Source organism: Capricornis sumatraensis, chromosome 23 (genome assembly GCF_032405125.1).
Source record: "Capricornis sumatraensis isolate serow.1 chromosome 23, serow.2, whole genome shotgun sequence".
NCBI lineage: Eukaryota > Metazoa > Chordata > Mammalia > Artiodactyla > Bovidae > Capricornis > Capricornis sumatraensis.
In genome coordinates, this window is record NC_091091.1 from 43,503,486 (window position 1) to 43,521,641 (window position 18,156).

At 47.8% G+C, this 18,156-nt stretch overlaps 1 protein-coding gene across 1 annotated transcript in view; it reads right to left on the reverse strand.

The window, feature by feature from the left end:
- Positions 1-18,156, reverse strand: part of CPXM2 (carboxypeptidase X, M14 family member 2) — a 137,425-nt gene that overhangs the window by 27,823 nt on the left and 91,446 nt on the right. The window contains exons 5-7 of the mRNA XM_068961609.1: positions 15,617-15,701; positions 14,517-14,667; positions 6,129-6,217 (exon numbers count right to left, since the gene is read on the reverse strand). Coding sequence (XP_068817710.1) covers positions 6,129-6,217; positions 14,517-14,667; positions 15,617-15,701 — 325 coding nt within the window. The remainder of the gene's footprint in view (positions 1-6,128; positions 6,218-14,516; positions 14,668-15,616; positions 15,702-18,156) is intronic.

Below are 18,156 nucleotides of genomic sequence, written 5' to 3' on the forward strand. Positions count from 1 at the left end.
ATTTAATGCCTACCCTCCTTCCCCTTTCAAAGAGCTGCCTGAGAACTGGGCCACCCTGTGCTGGAAATCTCCACCTTGACATTGAAAAAAAAAGACAAATGGCATATTCCCTAGGATGAGCAGTCAGCCAGGGACACAGCATCTCAGGACGGGATGACTCTCAACCATGAGTCATCAGAGTCACCTCTTCATCCTCCACACACCACTGCAGTATTTTTATACCAGTCAGGGTTTCCGCTCGGTGTTTTGATATCACAAGTATCTTTTCTACACACAGGAATGAGAATACGGGCATTTGGAGACTCCCTTTAGGAAGCATGAGTGAAAGTCGCTCAGTCGTGTCTGACTCTGTGCAACCCCATGGACTGTAGCCCATCAGGCTCCTCTGTCCATGGGATTCTCCAGGCAAGAATGCAAGAGTGGGTTGCCATTCCCTTCTCTAGGGGATCTTCCCAACTCAGGGATCAAACCCAGCTCTCCTGCATTGCAGGCAGATTCGTCACCATCTGAGCCACTAAGCCTGGTGGGCCCCTGCAATGTGGGGAAATGTTTCTCTGGGGGTCACAGGCACCATCTAAGACTCAGCTGGTGATCCATCTTACTTACTCCCAAAAAGAGTCAAAAAGAACATTCTGGAGTTTGAGTCTTACTGGTAAATGTTTGGGTCTTGAAGTTTAAAGTGAGAGGAAGAGACAGAATTTTCTTGATGGCCTTAAAAGGATGCATCCTCAACACGGGTGACATCATCCTAAAGGAAGTGAAAATTGATTCTCCAGGGGCTAAAAATCTTAGCTCTTACAAGCTTTATGACCCTCCAAAGTGCAACCTTACCCAACAAAGTCTTATTCCTTAGTTTTTAATATAATGGGTAATTAGGAAAAGTGTCTAGAAAGGACCAGTAGGGAAACATTGTCCTCGAGGGAAGTGGGTTTTGTAAGATGTTCAGCATCCTCAAGACTCTGTTTCCTCATCTCTGAATAAATCATATCCTGGGAGCTGCTGAATCCCCCCGTCTCTGTTGCTTCCTTCTTGTCCTGAAGGAGACAGAACAGCGAGCCCCTTTCCTGGTAATTCAGTTTCTAGGGATACATGGGAGGAAATTTTCATAAAGAGCGGTAAGTTACATGCATGATGACACTGATTGTAGCTGTTTCATCCTCTCTCACTATTCATTACAAGTGGGGTGCTATCCCGAAGCTCCAGAGCAGGAAGGTAGCTGAGAAAACTCTGATTCATCCTGGAGCATTTCACTGACAATCACGAAGCCAGCAGGAGCCGTGGCTAATGATCCAACGTGACGTGAGACAATCTGGGCAAAGTGGCTAACCATACTCCGATCAAAATCGCGTGAATTCTGTGAACATAGAAATGCAAACCCTGGAGAGAAATGGAATGGGGATGGAAGCCATGGGTTCATGGAGGATTAACCTTGAGACTTTTGGTTTGCATTTGATATGGATCCAATGTTGTTTATCCAATGGATTAAAAAATAAAGAAAGAAGTGAGAAGAGAAAAAGTCCTCTTCTATCATCTTAACTCATTTGCTGTGTCCGGATCAAGTGAAAAGGAATTCCAGAGGGAGGAATTCCAGAGAGAGCCAATGTAGGAGGTGTCACTTGGGCGCAAAGCTGGGCTGGTCTGTGTCTGCAAACCTGTGGTCCTGCCCTGGCTTGCTGCCACCATCGCCACCCCCATGGTCAAGAGCTCAGCAGTCCCACAGCCTGCTGCCCAGGACCATCCTTAGCTGCCCTGGAAATCAGAACCAAAAGAGAGCTGGTGGGGTGCCAACCCTCCCACCTCCACGGTCCTGCTCCCCTGTCCTTGCTGCTGGGATCCACCCGCCTCCTTCTGTCTCCTTCTGCCCCAGGCCCTGGACCACAGCTGACCTCATCTGCAACCCCATCCCTTCCCAACCACGGCCAACAATGCCAGCCACCTCTCCCTCCTGTCCCCCACATATCTCCCCGCAACAACAACAAATCCCGTATACTTTATGGATTTAAGAAGATTGAGTGTCTGCCCTCATGGTCCCAAATGAAGGCGAAAGGTAAACGTCCATGCAGACACAGAGATGATTAAGCAATTATAAATGGTTACATGAGGTGTGAGGTCCTTTCAGTGTTCAGAGCAATTAACTCACTCTGCCTCACAGTATCAGTGTTCATGTGACTGCCTCCAGCCTCCTCGCTCCCCTCTCCCCTCCCCTCCCAAGCCCCCTGGGGGGCTCCCTTTCGGGGAGCACAGTGTCTTATAGGCCAGTGCTCCAGAAAGAATTCCCCCACGAGTTGCGCACATTCTCATGATTTTCCCCTCCAAAGCAACAGCTGTTCTGTTTTCTCTTTTCACTCCCTGCTCCTGCGTCTGCTTCTCATTTTTACGTTTTTTGCAAATGTCTCTCTCAATACTAGGATAAACTAACATTGTCCCCCTGCTTGAAGTAGAAAGATTTCTGCAGTTGTTTAGCAGTCTCCCTACAGGGTATCGCTGAAAGTGCTGGCTTCTCTCTCATCCCCAAGTGCCAGGAATCCAAATGGCAAGCCACTTCTGGCCTGAACACTTCGGGATTGATAGATGCCACCCTCCCCCCGAGGACAGTTTCCAGTTGCGGGGTCTGGGAACCTCGGAGTGGTCACCCACTGTCCCCTGCAGGGGTCGGTTGCCTTCCCAGGTTCCTCTTAGCTCTGAGATCTACCAAATGATGGGGACCAGAGTCCCTCAGGGTAAGGAAGCACATCCATTAGCTCTTTCATATGAGAAGAGCCCTCATTCTCCATGTGGGACGACTGTTTAAAGATATCAGACTCTCTCTGCAGTGAGCTCATTTCACAATGCATTTAGATAGGTTGCCTTTGACATTAACTGTACCAGCTGAGTTGATATTTGCCTAATTTCTGGGCGCAAAGATGTCCTGAGATACTGAGCAAAGCTGAGTCAAGACACAAATGCTTCATAAAACGGAAGGTTGAGCAGAGTCACATCAACGCCCGAAGACGGAGAGCGGCAGGGATGACTCAGACTCAAGTCCGAGCATATTAGCCTCGCTTCTGCAGAGCCAGACAGCAAGACAATCTCCTTAGCTTGTCCCACCTCCACATCTGTGCCGACAGGTATCTGGAAGCTGTGTGTGAGGATCTCAGATTAAATGACATCAGGACGAACACGGGTTTGTTGATTCCCTGTGTTGAGGCAGAGGGCCCATGTGGCACAGCCTAATTGCTCCGACCTCAGGGATGGTCTTGCCTGGAAAATCCCATGGGTGGAGGAGCCTGGTAGGCTGCAGTCCATGGGGTCAGGACCAGTCGGACACGACTGAGAGACTTCACTTTCACTTTTCACTTTCATGCATTGGAGAAGGAAATGGCAACCCACTCCAGAGTTCTTGCCTGGAGAATCCCAGGAACGGGGGAGCCTAGCGGGCTGCCGTCTATGGCGTCGCACAGAGTTGGACACGACTGAAGCGACTTAGCAGCAACAGCTGAAGGGAAGTCTCTGGCCCTCGTGCGGAGGCTGGCTCCCTCCCTTGGCACCTCTGAGCCCTCGCTTTGAGCCATGCTCTCTTGGTCTTTGCTGAACACTTGTTCCTCAAACACCTTTGTGAGTCTATTTCTCTGCTCCCTTTCGGCAGATTCTTCGATATCTAAGGACTTCTCCACTTGCCAGCACTTCCCTGGGCTTTCTAGCATGAGGCTGGGAGAATGCTGAACAGGGGTTTCAGACAAAGCATTACAGCTCTGGGCTGCTGTTTCAGCCCCGCCTACTAAATGCTTGGTCCACTCCCCCTTCCACACCCAGTGTGCAAATGCTGGCAACAGCTCAGGAGTACCTGGTTTCTTTCTCTCTTATTTTGTTTCTAATTATTGTGGAGATGTTTATTTTTAAAATTACTTTTCTTTTTTTGTAATTTTTATTTTTAGCTGGAGGATAATTGCTCTACGATGCTGTGTTGGTTTCTGCCCTACATCAACACGAATCAGCCACAGGTATACACATGTCCCATTCCTCTTGAACCTCCCTCCCACCTCCCACAACATCCCATCCCTCCAGGCTGTCACGGAGCACCAGGCTGGGCTCCCTGCATGATACAGCAACTTCCCACCACCTGTCTATTTCACACACGGTAATGTATATATTCCAATGCTACTCTCTCAATTCGTCCCCCCCTCTTCTTCTCCACTGTGTCTGTAAGTCTGTTCTCTGTTGAGTCTCTATTCCTGCCCTGCAAATAGGTTCATCAGTACCACTTTTCCTAGATCCCATATATATTTATCATATAGTGTATGATATTTGCTTTCCTCTCTCTGACTTACTTCTGGAGTACCTGCTTTCTGTATTTATGTTTGAGGACAATCTCCTCTGTAATGTCTTTTCCTCCTAACATTACTAAAGCACTAACAGTCATAAAGGTATCAACCAGCTGTTCTAAAACCTCCCTGTATATTAGAATCGCAAGCACAGCCTTCATTAAAACTTTAGATCCGCAGTCCCTTTGCCTAAGGATTCTACTTCAATTGGCCTGAGGCAGGTTTCAAGTATAGGTATGTTTTCAGATTTCTTCCAGTGATTCTAATACTGAGAATCAGAGAATCAGAATAACAAGGAGGTGTTATATATTCCCTCAGTGACTCAGTTTCGCCATCAGTAAGATAATAACAACAATAATCTTGCACTCCCAGGGCAGTTAGAGAGACTGACCAGGTTAACACATGTACACTCCTAATGTAGGGAAATAGCTGTAGGTGCTGTGTGAGAGCTTCCTGCTATTGCCATCACCAGTGTTGTTCTAGATCCTTCTCCTTCTTCCACTCTGCACATGACCAATGTCCTTGAATCAGTGTTACCTCTCAAGCCCACGGTGATTCTTCAGAACTACAGTATCTTTTTAATTAAAGTATACTTGACTTACAATATCATGTTAGTTTTAGGAGTACAACAAAGGGATTCATATATATATAGATAGATATAGATATATGCTGCTAAGTCACTTCAGTCGTGTCCGACTCTGTGTGACCCCATAGACAGCAGCCCACCAGGCTCCCCCACCCCTGGGGTTCTCTAGGCAAGAACACTGGAGTGGGTTGCCATTTCCTTCTCCAATGCATGAAAGTGAAAAGTGAAAGGGAAGTTGTTCAGTCGTATCCAACTCTTAGCGACCCCATGGACTGCAGCCCACCAGGCTCCTCTGTCCATAGGATTTTCCAGGCAAGAGGACTGGAGTTGGGTGCCACTGCCTCCTCCGATACATATATATATATATACACACACATATATATATATACACACACACACATATATATATATACACAATGTCTATGTTATTTTCCATTATAGATCATTACAGATACTGACTGTACCTCCCTGTGCCATCCAGTAAATCCTGTTGCTTATCTGTTTTACACACAGTAATTCGGATCTGCTCATGCCACACTCCTAATGTATCCTTCCAACCCTCCCTTTCTCCCTTAGTAACCACAGTTTGTTCTCTATGTCTGTGAGTCTGTTTCTATTTTGCACATAAAATCGTTCGTGTTACTTTTTAGATTCCATATACAAGTGGTGTCATAACATTGGCCTTTCTCTGCCTGACTTACTTCAGTAAGGATAATTTTTTCTTAATTCATCCATGTTGCTGTAAATGGCAAAGCCCTTTCTTTTTTTACGGCTAATATTCCATTGTATATATATATATATATATATATACCACATCTTTTAAAGCCAATCACCTGTTGATGAACACATGGCTATGAACATTGGGACACATGAATCTTTTCAAATTAAAATTTTCCTTTTCTCTGAATATATACCCAGGTATGGGATTGCTGGGTCATATGGTGTAGCTCTATTTTTAGTTTTTGAATGAAACTTCATACTCTTCTTGAGTGGCTGCACCACATTTCCACCAGCAGTGCAGGAGGAAGAGCTGCAGTACTAACTCAGAAAGTTTGGGTTCGAATTCTGCTTCAATCACCTGCTGGAGAGAGAGGCTTCCTCTGGGCACCCCCAACCCCAACAAGGCATTCTTAACCTCGAAACCACAAGATTAAGTGTGGCCTCAACAAACCACAAAAACACAAACGCCTATATGCTCCTGGGCACAGGACAGACTTCCCTCTGACAAACCAGAGTCTTACCTGGCGCATCGCCTTATAGTTGTGGTGCTTAAAATCTAGGTCATCGGTGGTGGTCATTTCATTCCGCCGGTGATAATAGTTATTCGGATCTAGGGACAGAAATACGGTTTTGAATTCATCCACATCATTCCTTTACTTATGGTGGCTCTGTTAGGGGCCTGATTCATGTGGGGACATGGCCCAACCTCCAGCTTCCAGCATTCACACAGAGGTGAAAGAGCCAAATTTCAAGAAGCATTTAAAGAGTCAGAACTAACCTAGTGGGGAAAGCACAGACCTGGAGCCAGAATGCCTGGGTTCCAATCTCTGCTCTTCTACTCATGAGCTGGGTGACCTTGGATAAGTCACTAGAGCAGTTTTTCCTTTTCCTTGGATAAGTCACTAGAGCAGGGTTTTCACCCATAAACAGGGAACAGTGGTACCTCCCTCACGGATTCATTGTTAGTATTCGCTGTTCAGTCGCTCAGTCATGTCTGACTCCTTGTGACCCCACGGACTGCAGCATGCCAGGCTTCCCTGTCCTTTACCATCTCCCAGAGCTTGCCCAAACTCCTGTCCATTGAGTTGGTGATGCCATTGTTATTTTATCAACAATGTTAATAAGTTGCTATTAACAATTTATTATAATATATGCATTATATATATTAATAATATAAAATTGTTAGTATTAGTGTCTGGCAAACTATCACACTAAATGAAGGAAGGGATAGTGAATGAATAAAGGAATTCAAGAGTGAGTATCACAACTGCATGGAAATTTCTGGAAGTGTGGTGGACACTATCAGTTGCTCCCCCAACATGCAGTCTGCTTCCATCCTTCCTAACAGGAGCCCTGTGTTGTTGGGAATCCCCGCTTCTCCACTTCTAGGAAACTGACTTCACACCTTCAGCTGCAGGAGTATGACATGACTGGTCTAAGCCAATCAGAGCACAGCACCCCTGGCCACTCTTACTAGTCTGGACTGAAGGGAAGACCTTTAATGGCACAGAGGAGAGAGTGAGAAGAGAACCTCAATAGTTACTGAGTGAACCAACCCTAGATCCCCATCACCCTCCCCTGGGACTTTCAGTCACGTGAGATAAAAAATTTCCTGAACTGCTAAGCCAGTGGGGGCTGGGCTTCTGTTGCTGAGGCCAAAGCACCCGAACAGACATGATCAGGGTGCATTAACAGTGGTGACCTCTGGGGACTGGGGAGGAGACGTCCGTTCTTGACTTGATTCTCTTCTGTGTAAACTGACTTCTTTCTTTAATTCTTATAAGCTGATACTGCTTATATAATTCCAAAAAACAAAGAACACTCAGAATAAAGGAGGGAGGAGGGAGCAGGAAGAGCTAGAAGAAGGATAAGGGGGAAAGGACCATCCTGTGGGCCCTGAGGACTCCCTCCTGACCTGACAGAAAGTTGCGAGGTCTACAGAGCCTCAGCCAGGCTCACGACCTCCATCTCCATCTCCATGCAGCCAGGAATCCTGACCAGCTTAAGTCTCCTTGCAATGTAGAGAGCACGTGGTACTTTAGACAGGTCAACCTATGAACGCAGGAACTCAGGAACCACGTGAGCAAAGCTAGAACCATAGCAAGCATCTGATCCAAGTGGCTCCAAGGACAATTTGCAGGTGGTGGCCATGGCAGGTGATGGAAGGAGGATCACTTGCTCCCAGTGGGGTCAGGAGCAGAGAGTCCCAATTTGTGCCACCAAACAAGGCCACAGACCAGCAACACCAGCTGCTTGCAAGATCCAGCCTACGCCTACTGAATCAGAATGCACAGTTTTAAAAAATCAAGAAGTTTGAGTGGCACCGTGTTAAAGTACAGAGGACACTGCCAGCAACATCACACATGCTGAGATCACCTGAGCCAGCTACCTGTCTGCATCCCACGGCCACAGGGTGTGACTGCCACGTGGACCCAGCCCTGGGGTTCCCTTAAAGGCTGGCAACAGGCTGAAAACCACACACAGACCCAAAGGCCAAAAAGGCGGCTTTTAATGATCACAAAAGGGTTTCCAGTAACACTGTTAGAAGCAAATAATGTATGCAGAGGTAGGGGAGGGGAGCAAGCTGATACTCTGTTCAGAAAAGAAGCTAAAGCAACTCAGGTTTAGCAAAGGCCCCCAGTTCTGTTCCAAGCTCTCTCCTTTGGGGAGGGCAGGCTGACTCCATTCTCTGGCAAGTCACCTGCCCTTTGACTTCCAAACCTGTCGGTTTCAAAGTCAAGGTAAAGCACAGTTTTCACATGACTTGACCCTGAATGTACCCACAAGCTGATTCCTAAGAGCTATTCACCACCCTCCAAGTCCCCAGAACCTCTTTCTAAAACTCTTCTTGCAATGCCCCTTTTGTCTTCAAACACAAGTTATGGCTTCAGGGTTCTTAAAAAGGACTGAAGGAAAGCTCAGAACTGTACATATGAAATATCTCCATGTTTGGTAACTTCCTTCCTTCCCTGAGACTAACCAATTTGTCTGAGGATGTTGATCCAAGTTCCAGAACTGTCTTGGAACCCTAGGTGAGCATTTTTCACAACTTTCCACCTTGCACCTTTTGTACAAATACTTCTTTACTTGTCCACTTATTCTGATTGGATGAAGTTTTACAGAGACCCTCTTAGGAGCTCAACATTGTAGGTAATAAGTGAGAACCAAACCCAGCCGCCCCATCCTGGGGCCCAGAGTCTGCAGGCACGCCCCGTTATTCAGCCAAACCCACTGTCCTCTTTTCCCTTCTGTGGATAAAAGAATCCTTATCTCCTGTGCGGAATCTATCCCAGATGCTTCTGATGGAACAGCCTCACCCAACACTCACGGGGATGGGCATGTGACCTAGGTCCAGCCCGTGAAAATACTCATGTTCTGGCCACAGCCACTGGCTCAGAGATGATCCCAGGATACAAGTTGGGCTCATAAGTTGATTTTCCTTCCAGAGCCATAGGAGGAGGGCCTCCTGCTGGAGTCAGCTCACATGGTGGATGAGTTTGTGTTGTTAGTGGCCAAGCTCCCTGCCTGCAAGCTGGTGAGGAGGGGAGCCCTGACTGTACCAAGAAGGCCCCAAGACTGTCGACCCTTTCTTGCCTGAAGCCAGAGTCCCATCTACCTCTGAAACTTTTATTCCTGTGAACTAAAATTTTCCTTTTCTCCCCCTCCTCACTACAGCGAATTTGAGTAGGACTTCCGACATTTGAAACAGAAGTCCTGATTCAGTCTGCGAGACCTTATTCTCACAGATGGTGCCTTGGGGAATCAGCCTCCTGCTTCCTTTCATGTGGCTGGCTTCATGCATCAGATGTACTGAAAACCAGCTTATCCCTTCTGGAACACCTTAGTTACGGGAATAAACTCACTCTAGATGGGGATCGTGGAGTCTACCACCTCCTCCCCCCTTCACTTCTCCTACTCGATGACCCAAAATCCCGCTCCATCCCAACGGATCTACTCATTCAGCCTGTTTTGGGTTGAGTGATGTCCCCACCCCAAAGAGATATGTTAGAGTCCTGACCCCCAGGACCTTAGAACAGGACCTTATTTGAAGAGAGGGGTTTCACAGAGCTCATGGGGTATAAATGAGGGGCTTAGGGTGGGCCCCATCCCACTGGGACTGCGTCTATCCAAAGCGGAGAGGTGAGCACAGAAAGAAGCACTCGGGGAAATCATGCGATGATGCAGGGGGCAACGGGGGCAAGGCGCCCACAAGCTGAGGAGCGTCAGAATCAGACAGCAAACCACAGCAGCCCACGGGGGAGGCAGGAACAGACGCCGCCGCACGGCCTCTCAAAGAAGCCGCCCCGCTTTGCCTTGATCTTGGACTCCTCACCTCCAGAACTGAGATGATAACTCTGTTATCCAAAGCCACCCACTTTTTGGTACTGAGTTATGCCAGCTCTGGAAATGACTCCACACCCTGAACATCCCTGGCTCCTCAATGACGTGGACACACGCTCTTCTCCCAAATCCAGCACCAGCTCACTCCATAGGACGGTCATAATCTCAGAAGAAACCCCATTAGTGGACATCCAAGGGAACACCCCAGCTCTTGGACCATTCTGCTCAGCAGTTTGCTGCTCTAGGGGGCTGGGATCTTGCTTGATGGGAGGGAGTTCTCAATCGGGAGAGGAAAGGCTACCTTTGCTGGACCAGGGGCTCACTGCTATCTACAGTCCTTGAGCTCATGATGCACTTTACCCAGAACAGGTGACTCTACAGACACTGCAGATTAGAGGTTACCCAGAGATGGAGGAAGGGGATTCGAAAGTGATTACTCAGTGAGTCCAGGGTGTTTTGGGGTCCATGACAAAGTTCTGAAACCAGAGAGAGCCAGCGATCACACCGTCCTGTGAATACACTAAGTAGCTCTGAACTGTCCTTTAGAATGTTTAATTCCATGTTACACTAGTTTCACCTCATTTAAAAAGAAAAACAACGGCTGACCTCAAAGTGCTCTCTGAGGACTAACAGGACACGAGAAAAGCAGCCACCGCAGCCCTTTTCCTTCCCTGCCACGAGGCCAGCCCCTCACCCAAGGAAATGCCCACTACCTATAGCTTCCCCGTCTGCAAGGCAGGAGACCTGGGTTCAGTGCCTGGGTAGGGAAGATCCCCTGGAGGAAGGCATGGCAACCCACTCCAGTATTCTTGCCTGGAGAATCCCATGGACAGAGGAGCCTGGTGGGCTACAGTCCATGGGGTCACACCGAGTTGGACACGGCTGAGTGACTAACACTTTTACTTTCACTCACGGCCTTATGGTCACCCTAAGCCCTGATGCCTCAACAGAGAGTCCTGAGCAGAGATGACCCGGCAGCAGGGCAAACAGCAACAAACCCCTTCCTCAAGGTGCTTGGCTCCCTAAGAAGAAGAAGCTGCACTTGTCCAACCCCATGTGACTGTTCTTATGACAAGGTCACTCCAAAAGGAACAAGGGCAGACGTGGACCCCTGGCAGAGCTTGTTTTGATCCCAGGTCATTACTGTCAGTGAGAGCATCAAACCCACAGCTCTACGTGGCTCCGAGGAGGGTGCAGCCCATCGTTCATGTATCTTCCGCCCCATCTCGTGTAACCTGACCTCGCAGCATCTGCACCGAGCCATCATTCATGCCTATCTTCTGCCCCATCTCATATAACCCCACCTCACGGCATCTCTACCAGGCTGCTTGCCCGAGTCCAGGAAACCCTCTGATTAACCATGTTCAAGAGTATAGTTGAGTAGCATTACATATATTCACACTGTTGTAGAAACAGATCTCTAGAACATTCTCATCTTACAAAACTGAAACTATAACCATTAAACAACCCTCCCCCTTTTCTATTAGTTTTGAGCTTTTTTGTTGTCCCTGTTGTTCAGTCACTCAGTCGTGTCTGACTCTTTGCATGTCAGCATGCAGCATGTCAGGCTTCCCTGTCCTCCACCATCTCCCGGAGTTTGTTCAAACTCACATCCATTGAATCGGTGATGCCATCCAACCACCTCGTCCTCTGTTGTCCTGCCTTTAATCCTTCCCAGCATCAGGGTCTTTGCTAACGAGTTGGACGTATATAGGGTAATTCATGTTCTAGTTCAAAAATTTCTAGAAACATTATTCATGAAGACTTAAAAAGCATCTTCCCCTTCCTCTGCCCCAACCTGAGGGTTCGCAGGAAGACAGTGCGGACAGAACAAAGAGAAGCCGAAGCAGAGGTAAATGAATTTTTCATAAACCAGAGTTTCAGGAAGAACAGACGTTGGGCGGTTGCATCACCAGCACAAAGTCACGCTGGGCTGAGTGACGGACTTGGTCTGGTCACCTCTGCCTCTGGTCTCATTAACTTGCACAAAGGAACCAAGTCGACAGCAAGGCAACTGAGAAAGACTCACCTACCCACATGGCCGTGGGGACCCGTGGGCCACCCCAGGACCTCAGATGTGACCACCACCAGGGGCATGTACAAAGGCCAGCTCCCCTCCAGGCAGACTGCTAAGTAACTTCTAGAAGAAAAACCGCCTGGAATATTTGGGGTTGGAAAATAGAACCACTTCAAGGCCATACTTGAAAACTGTCCAGATTTCACACTGTAACTCTGTCTTTGTGTTTAAATTGCCCCCAGGACCTGTCTTCAAACACACACACACCAAGAATAACTTCACAGGAAAATATTTATTTCATGAGACTCTCACAGGCTGCCCTTTGCCCTTAACCGACAACAGATGAATTCCTGCCCTCAGAGAGAAACCGTGACCCTGCCCTTTAAAGCAAGCAGAGTGAGGCCGTGCTGTGCAACCAGGCACAAAGCCGGCCTCACAGTCCCCTGCCTGGGTCTGTGTCTGCAGACGCAGTGAGCTCAGCAAAGCCCAGCAGGACCCCGGCGGCAGCGGCAGGCCCTGTGATCACCACCCCAGGATGAATAAGCCACAGAAGGGGGCCCAGGTCCCACACTGGGAGGCCTTCACGTTTTCTCTGGACCCGCCTTGAAAACACACACTCCTTTCCCACCAGCAATCCCACCTCTTGCTGTTGTTCAATTGCTCAGTTGTGTCCGACTCTGTCTGGACTGCAGCACGCCAGGCTTCCCTGTCCTTCACCATCTCCTGGAGTTTGCTCAAACTCATGCTCATTGAATCGGTGATGCCATCCAACCATCTCATCCTCTGTTGTCCCCTTCTCCTCCTGCCTTCAATCTTTACCAGCATCAGGGTCTTTTGTACCATCATCTAATTTAAGCAATAACCCCATAATTCACCCAATAATTTTGGACATGCACAATGACACGGAAATGAAGACATCCACTGTGAAATTCTTTAGAATCAAACTGATTTTCCGACTATATTTCCAATTTTCAAATCAAACAACTGAATTTCCAGCTATAAGAGGCAGTTTGAAAACCTGAGATATGGTGGATAAAAACACCCACAAGATAGATGGTCTCTAATAGTGTTAGTGACATGAAAAAAGTTTGTAATCTAGTAAATACAACTAAGGAACAAAGAATCTGTCTGGTGGGAGGGTAAGTAGATGGCAGGTGAGCAGACTTGTCTTTCTCACCAATATAGAGTTTGTTTTGAGTAAATTCATACTTGGCAAAGCAAGATCATGGATATCAGAGGGTTGAGGGAAAAGCAATAAATGATATGAAATATGCTCTGAAAACTCAGTATGTGTAAGTTCACGGTGAGGGTGGGGTGGCTATAGAAATAGCATGATGGATATAGAAGCACCTGAGAACATCAGAACTGGTGGTACCCCTCCTCCTGGCAGGGGGAATCCAGAGATAGTCAGGCCTGAGTTTCAGATAAGACAAGAATGCTGAGACTTCCTTGGAGGAGGAAGCAGAGGAGAGATAACCCAAAGCTGTGCTCCTTGTTTGTCGTGGCCTGGCTGTGGGTGGACAGGAGGCAGGAATTCCCAGAGGCTCTGGTGAAGGGCCTTAGGAATGTTCTGGAGGCCAGCTTCCTGCCCTGGAAATGTCTGGTGAGGATGAAGAAGCCGCCACAAAAGGCTCCAGTAAATAGTAGCAGTGTCAGTAGCTCAGTTGTGATCCCAAGGACTCTAGCCCGCCAGGCTCCTCTGTCCGTGGGATTTTCCAGGCAAGGATACTAGAGTGAGCTGCCATGCCCTTCTTCAGGGGATCTTCCTGACCCAGGGACTGAACCTGGTCTCCTGCATCGCAGGCAGATTCTTAACATCTGAGACACCAGGGAAGCCCACAAAAGGCTCCATACAGGCACAAATCCCTAGGTTCTGAAAGGCCGACAGAGCTGCAAGCCAGACCAGATTAGCTTGTCCAGAGCAGACACCAGCAAAGGTCCACATGCAAAAAGCGCATGTTAGTTCAAGCCCTTTATTTCCTTCCACCCTGGAGTTACACCCAGTTCCATCATGTGAAATCAGGGCAAGGGGGACACAACCTAAAGGAACAACCACCCAAAGATACAGGCAACCAAGTGAAGCTACTTAAACAGAAAGAGGCTTCACTATGTAAACAGAACAAGACTACGTACATGGTCAAGTTTGAAATTAACTTCTGCCATGTTCTGTAACCAGTGTGGCAAGAGCACTCAAGGGCAACTAAACACGTTACCAAAAAAATTTTATGCCATTTTTTGCCTGCTTCTGAGCAGCAGCGCTGGGTGAATTTTTAACCTTGAAGTAAGCATCATCTTAAAGTCCCAGTGGGCAAAACCACAGCTGGCATGTTACCTTAATACCCCAAATGCTCAGAGAGTTTCTGAGTGTTGTTCTGGGAGATTCTCGTTTTCTTTTTGTTTACCTATGTTTTCTAAATATTCTGCAATAGACGTGGTAATTTTCTTAGATGAGAAAAAGACTGTGTGGCTTATTTTTATTCACCTTGCTGGCTAAGCACCTGTCTTCCACCGGCGTTCCCTCCCTGCAGGAAGCACAGAAGGGCAGACCCACCTGGCAACGGGCAGCCAAGGATCTCCATCCTCAGGCAGATGCTCCCATTATCGAACCAGGACTGGGGGTTTATGCGAATGTAGCGTGCCACCATGGGGACGGGCAGCTCGTTCAGTACAGGGATCTCCTTTTCACTGTTTCCTTCAAATATCTATTTATGCACAAAGGGGAAAAGGAGACTCTTTTAGAGCTTGATTATCAAGTCATGAAAGAGTCAGTAATTCACTCAGTCCGCAAGATTTCATTAAGGCACACCTAAATGTGAGGTTGGCATTCGGGGGAGGGGGATGGGGAGGAGGAATGGATCAGGACCTCAGGAAACACCCCTCTAATGGGGGTGGAGCGGGGAGGAGGAGGAGGGTTAAACTTAGATATCATAGGTGAAATCTATTCGAGTCATGGCAGAGAGACAGCCACAGAGCTTTGGGATTTCTGAAGAAGCAAAGCTTTGGGGATGAGGTGCCATTTGAATTGGCCCTGAAGGAAAACTCAAGATGCAGGAATGGGAGGGATGCTACAGAAAAGGAAGTGATGGCTGGAGGAGCTCAGACATTGGATTCAGCCGAAGAGCAGCCACCTCACTTTTACTGGAACACAGAGGAGTGGGTACAAGGCGGGGGTGGGGGCTGAGAATGGGAACAAAGGTCAAACAGAGGCTGCAGGCAGGTTGTTTAAGGCACTGTACCGTGATAGGAACTCGCACGTGGGAACCCGAGGAAGAGGGCGACAGGGCAAGCTTGGAGGGAGGCATGGAGCTGAAAGGCCAGGTAAGTAAAGTAAGGTCAGGAACTATTATAACTGAACAGCCATGTGGGCCCCAACATAACCCACATGCCACTGGTCTTCCAGGGCTGACCTGTGACCTACGGAAGACACCACATCGCAGCAACTCTGACTTTTACACGAGCCCTGGACGTGGACCACATGGTTCTGAGCATCAGGGCATGGAAAGGGCGGTCATCATCCATCACTCTGGATGGTTGTTTGAGTTGGCACAGAATCAGCCAACATCCAGGTGCAAACACTGGCTGGGTGTCCACTGCCTCTCTCTGGAGAGCCCTGACAGCCAGATCCCCAGGGCATGGTTAGAGGGGACTCACCATGTCTCCAGATCCATTCTTAACAGTGACCCACGTATGGCTGTCATTGCTCACCATGACCTTATAGGAGGTCACCCAGTCACTCCTAAGAAAAAATAAAACATCATTGGGACTATGCACTTCAGAAGGTTTCCCTCTTCCACACAGAGGTACAGCAATAGGCAAAGGGGGTCCCAGAGGTGGACAGCATGGGGTCACACCCTGGCCCAACTCTCGCCCTCCCTGTGGCCTTGGCTAGTTAAGTGACCCATCTATGCTACAGTTTATTCATCCATGAACTGGGAATCATAAAAGCACTAAGCTTAAAATATTAATGTAAGCAGTAAATGGTTTCATACCCTTTAAACACTTAGGACAATGCTTGGCCCCCGATAACATAAAAGTTTGTCATGCACATAAAGATCCATGAATAGCTGCATGTTTGTTTCTATGGAACATTGACATCACATGGAAAAGTAGTCTCAGTAAAAGCGGAACAGTCAGTCTAGAAACTTCATTTGGAAAACTGATTTGGGAATGTAGCAAATGCGATCCCACCAACCACAAACACAGCAGCCTGAGTCTCTGAGAGATAGTAGGTTTCTCCTTTTTTCTGGCTGTCAGAGCCGGGCAGACAATTCCCTGACCCCACCTCCAGCAATAATCCAGAGATATCCAGGCTCCAGGCCAGATCCCTGTCACCACATCCTACTGCACAGAAATTACTGAGGGAAAAAGAGCCAAAATGTGACTTCCCAGTGTGGAGGTCAATGTGGTAGGCTAGGCGAAAAAAAAAAAAAAAAAAAAAGACTTTGCCCCCCTCTGCCTCAGTTTTTTATAACATTATTTGTTAAAGCAATGGAGAAAAGTCTTCCCAAGCATCTTCCTTTTTAAAATTTTAAAATATTGGAACTAAAAGCACCAATGGACTAATCTCTTAGAACATTCCACCAGCTGAAGCATTTGGAATTCTTGTTTTCTGACTGTGAAATCTCCTTGGACTCAGGATACAGATAGATCGCAAGAAGGTTCCCCTGTCAGGCTCCTCTGTCCATGGGATTCTCCAGGCAAGAATACTGGAGTGGGTTGCCATTCTCTTCTCCAGGGGATCTTCCTGACTCAGGGATATAACCCTGTTCTCCTGCACTGCAGGCAGATTCTTTACCATCTGAGCTACCAGGGAAACCCAAAAGTTATTATTCTTAGATGCTTTTATACAACCTTGGGAACCAAGCTTCAGCTGAACCTTCTTCTTTCACCTGCCCACCCGCTTTGTGTGAGTACCTGCTGGAAGCCAGGATTTATCAAGCAACACGCTCCTCCTAGGGAGGTTAAGGACTTTGGGCCCGTGCCTGTGTGTGAAGACCCAATAAGCAAACCTTCTGAAAGGCACTTGAGCAAGTGCTCAGATCCTTTGCAGTAGGAAATTATCTTCACCCCAAATAGCAACCTGTTTCCCACATTCAAATCATTTTCCAATGGCTTGCATCCTTAGTTCCTTTGCCATCTGTTTTTCTGCTGATCACGCCCCATGGTGACCCTGCCAGGCAGGCGGCAGAGGTGAGGGGTGTATCCCTCACAGTGGAGATGATGAATTTAGGAAGCTCTCAAAAGAAGCTGGGCTTCCCAGGTGGCACAATGGTCAAGAATCCGCCTGCCAATGCAGGAAACGCAAGAAACACGTGCTCGATCCCTGGGTCAGGAAGATCTCCTGGAGAAGGAAATGGCAACCCACTCTGGTATTCTTGCCTGGGAAATCCTATGGACAGAGGAGGCTGGTGGGCTACATTCCATGGGGTTGCAAAGAGCCAGACACAACTGAGCATGCTCAAAAGAAGCACATAAACAGAGAGGTATGGAAAGAAAAATTCAAACAAGTTCTCCAAAGAAAAGGGGAGAGAGATAAAAAACAAAGGTTGAAAACCAAATAACGATTTCTCAAACTTAATACAAAGAAAAAATAAACATGAACCAGTTCAACACTTGCGTTCGAAGGGTGATTAATTGCTTATGTGGTTCAGCCCTCTCTTCTGACCTGCAGACCTGCAGACCTGCATCATGTCCTCCTGCCTGTCTGACCTCTCCACTTAACATCTCAGCCACGTCTCAAATTAAACCTGCGCCCAAACCAACTGATTCATTCGTCCACTCTGTACCCCAATCTGGGAGCCCTTGCCCCAGAAAAAATACTGCCATCCACCCAGGGCAACAAAATCGCAGAGTCCTCCTTGGTTCCCCACCCTCCCTTTCACCCTGATAGTGAATTCATCACCCAGTTTTGTCAATTTTACCTCCCAGCGCTTTCTAGAACCTCCCACTTCCCCCAGCTCCACTGCCACCATCCAGCCCAATCTCTCCGGCCAAGACTACTGCAGTTGCCTCCAAACAGTCTTTTAAAATTTAAACTGCCCTCCAATCTATCCTGCAGTCAAAGGCTTACTTTTTTTTTAATGAAATAGGTGGGCTGCCGTCTATGGGGTCGCACAGAGTTGGACACGACTGAACCGACTTAGCAGCAGCAGCACACCCTGCTTAAAGTATCACTCTTATCTTAGCATTAA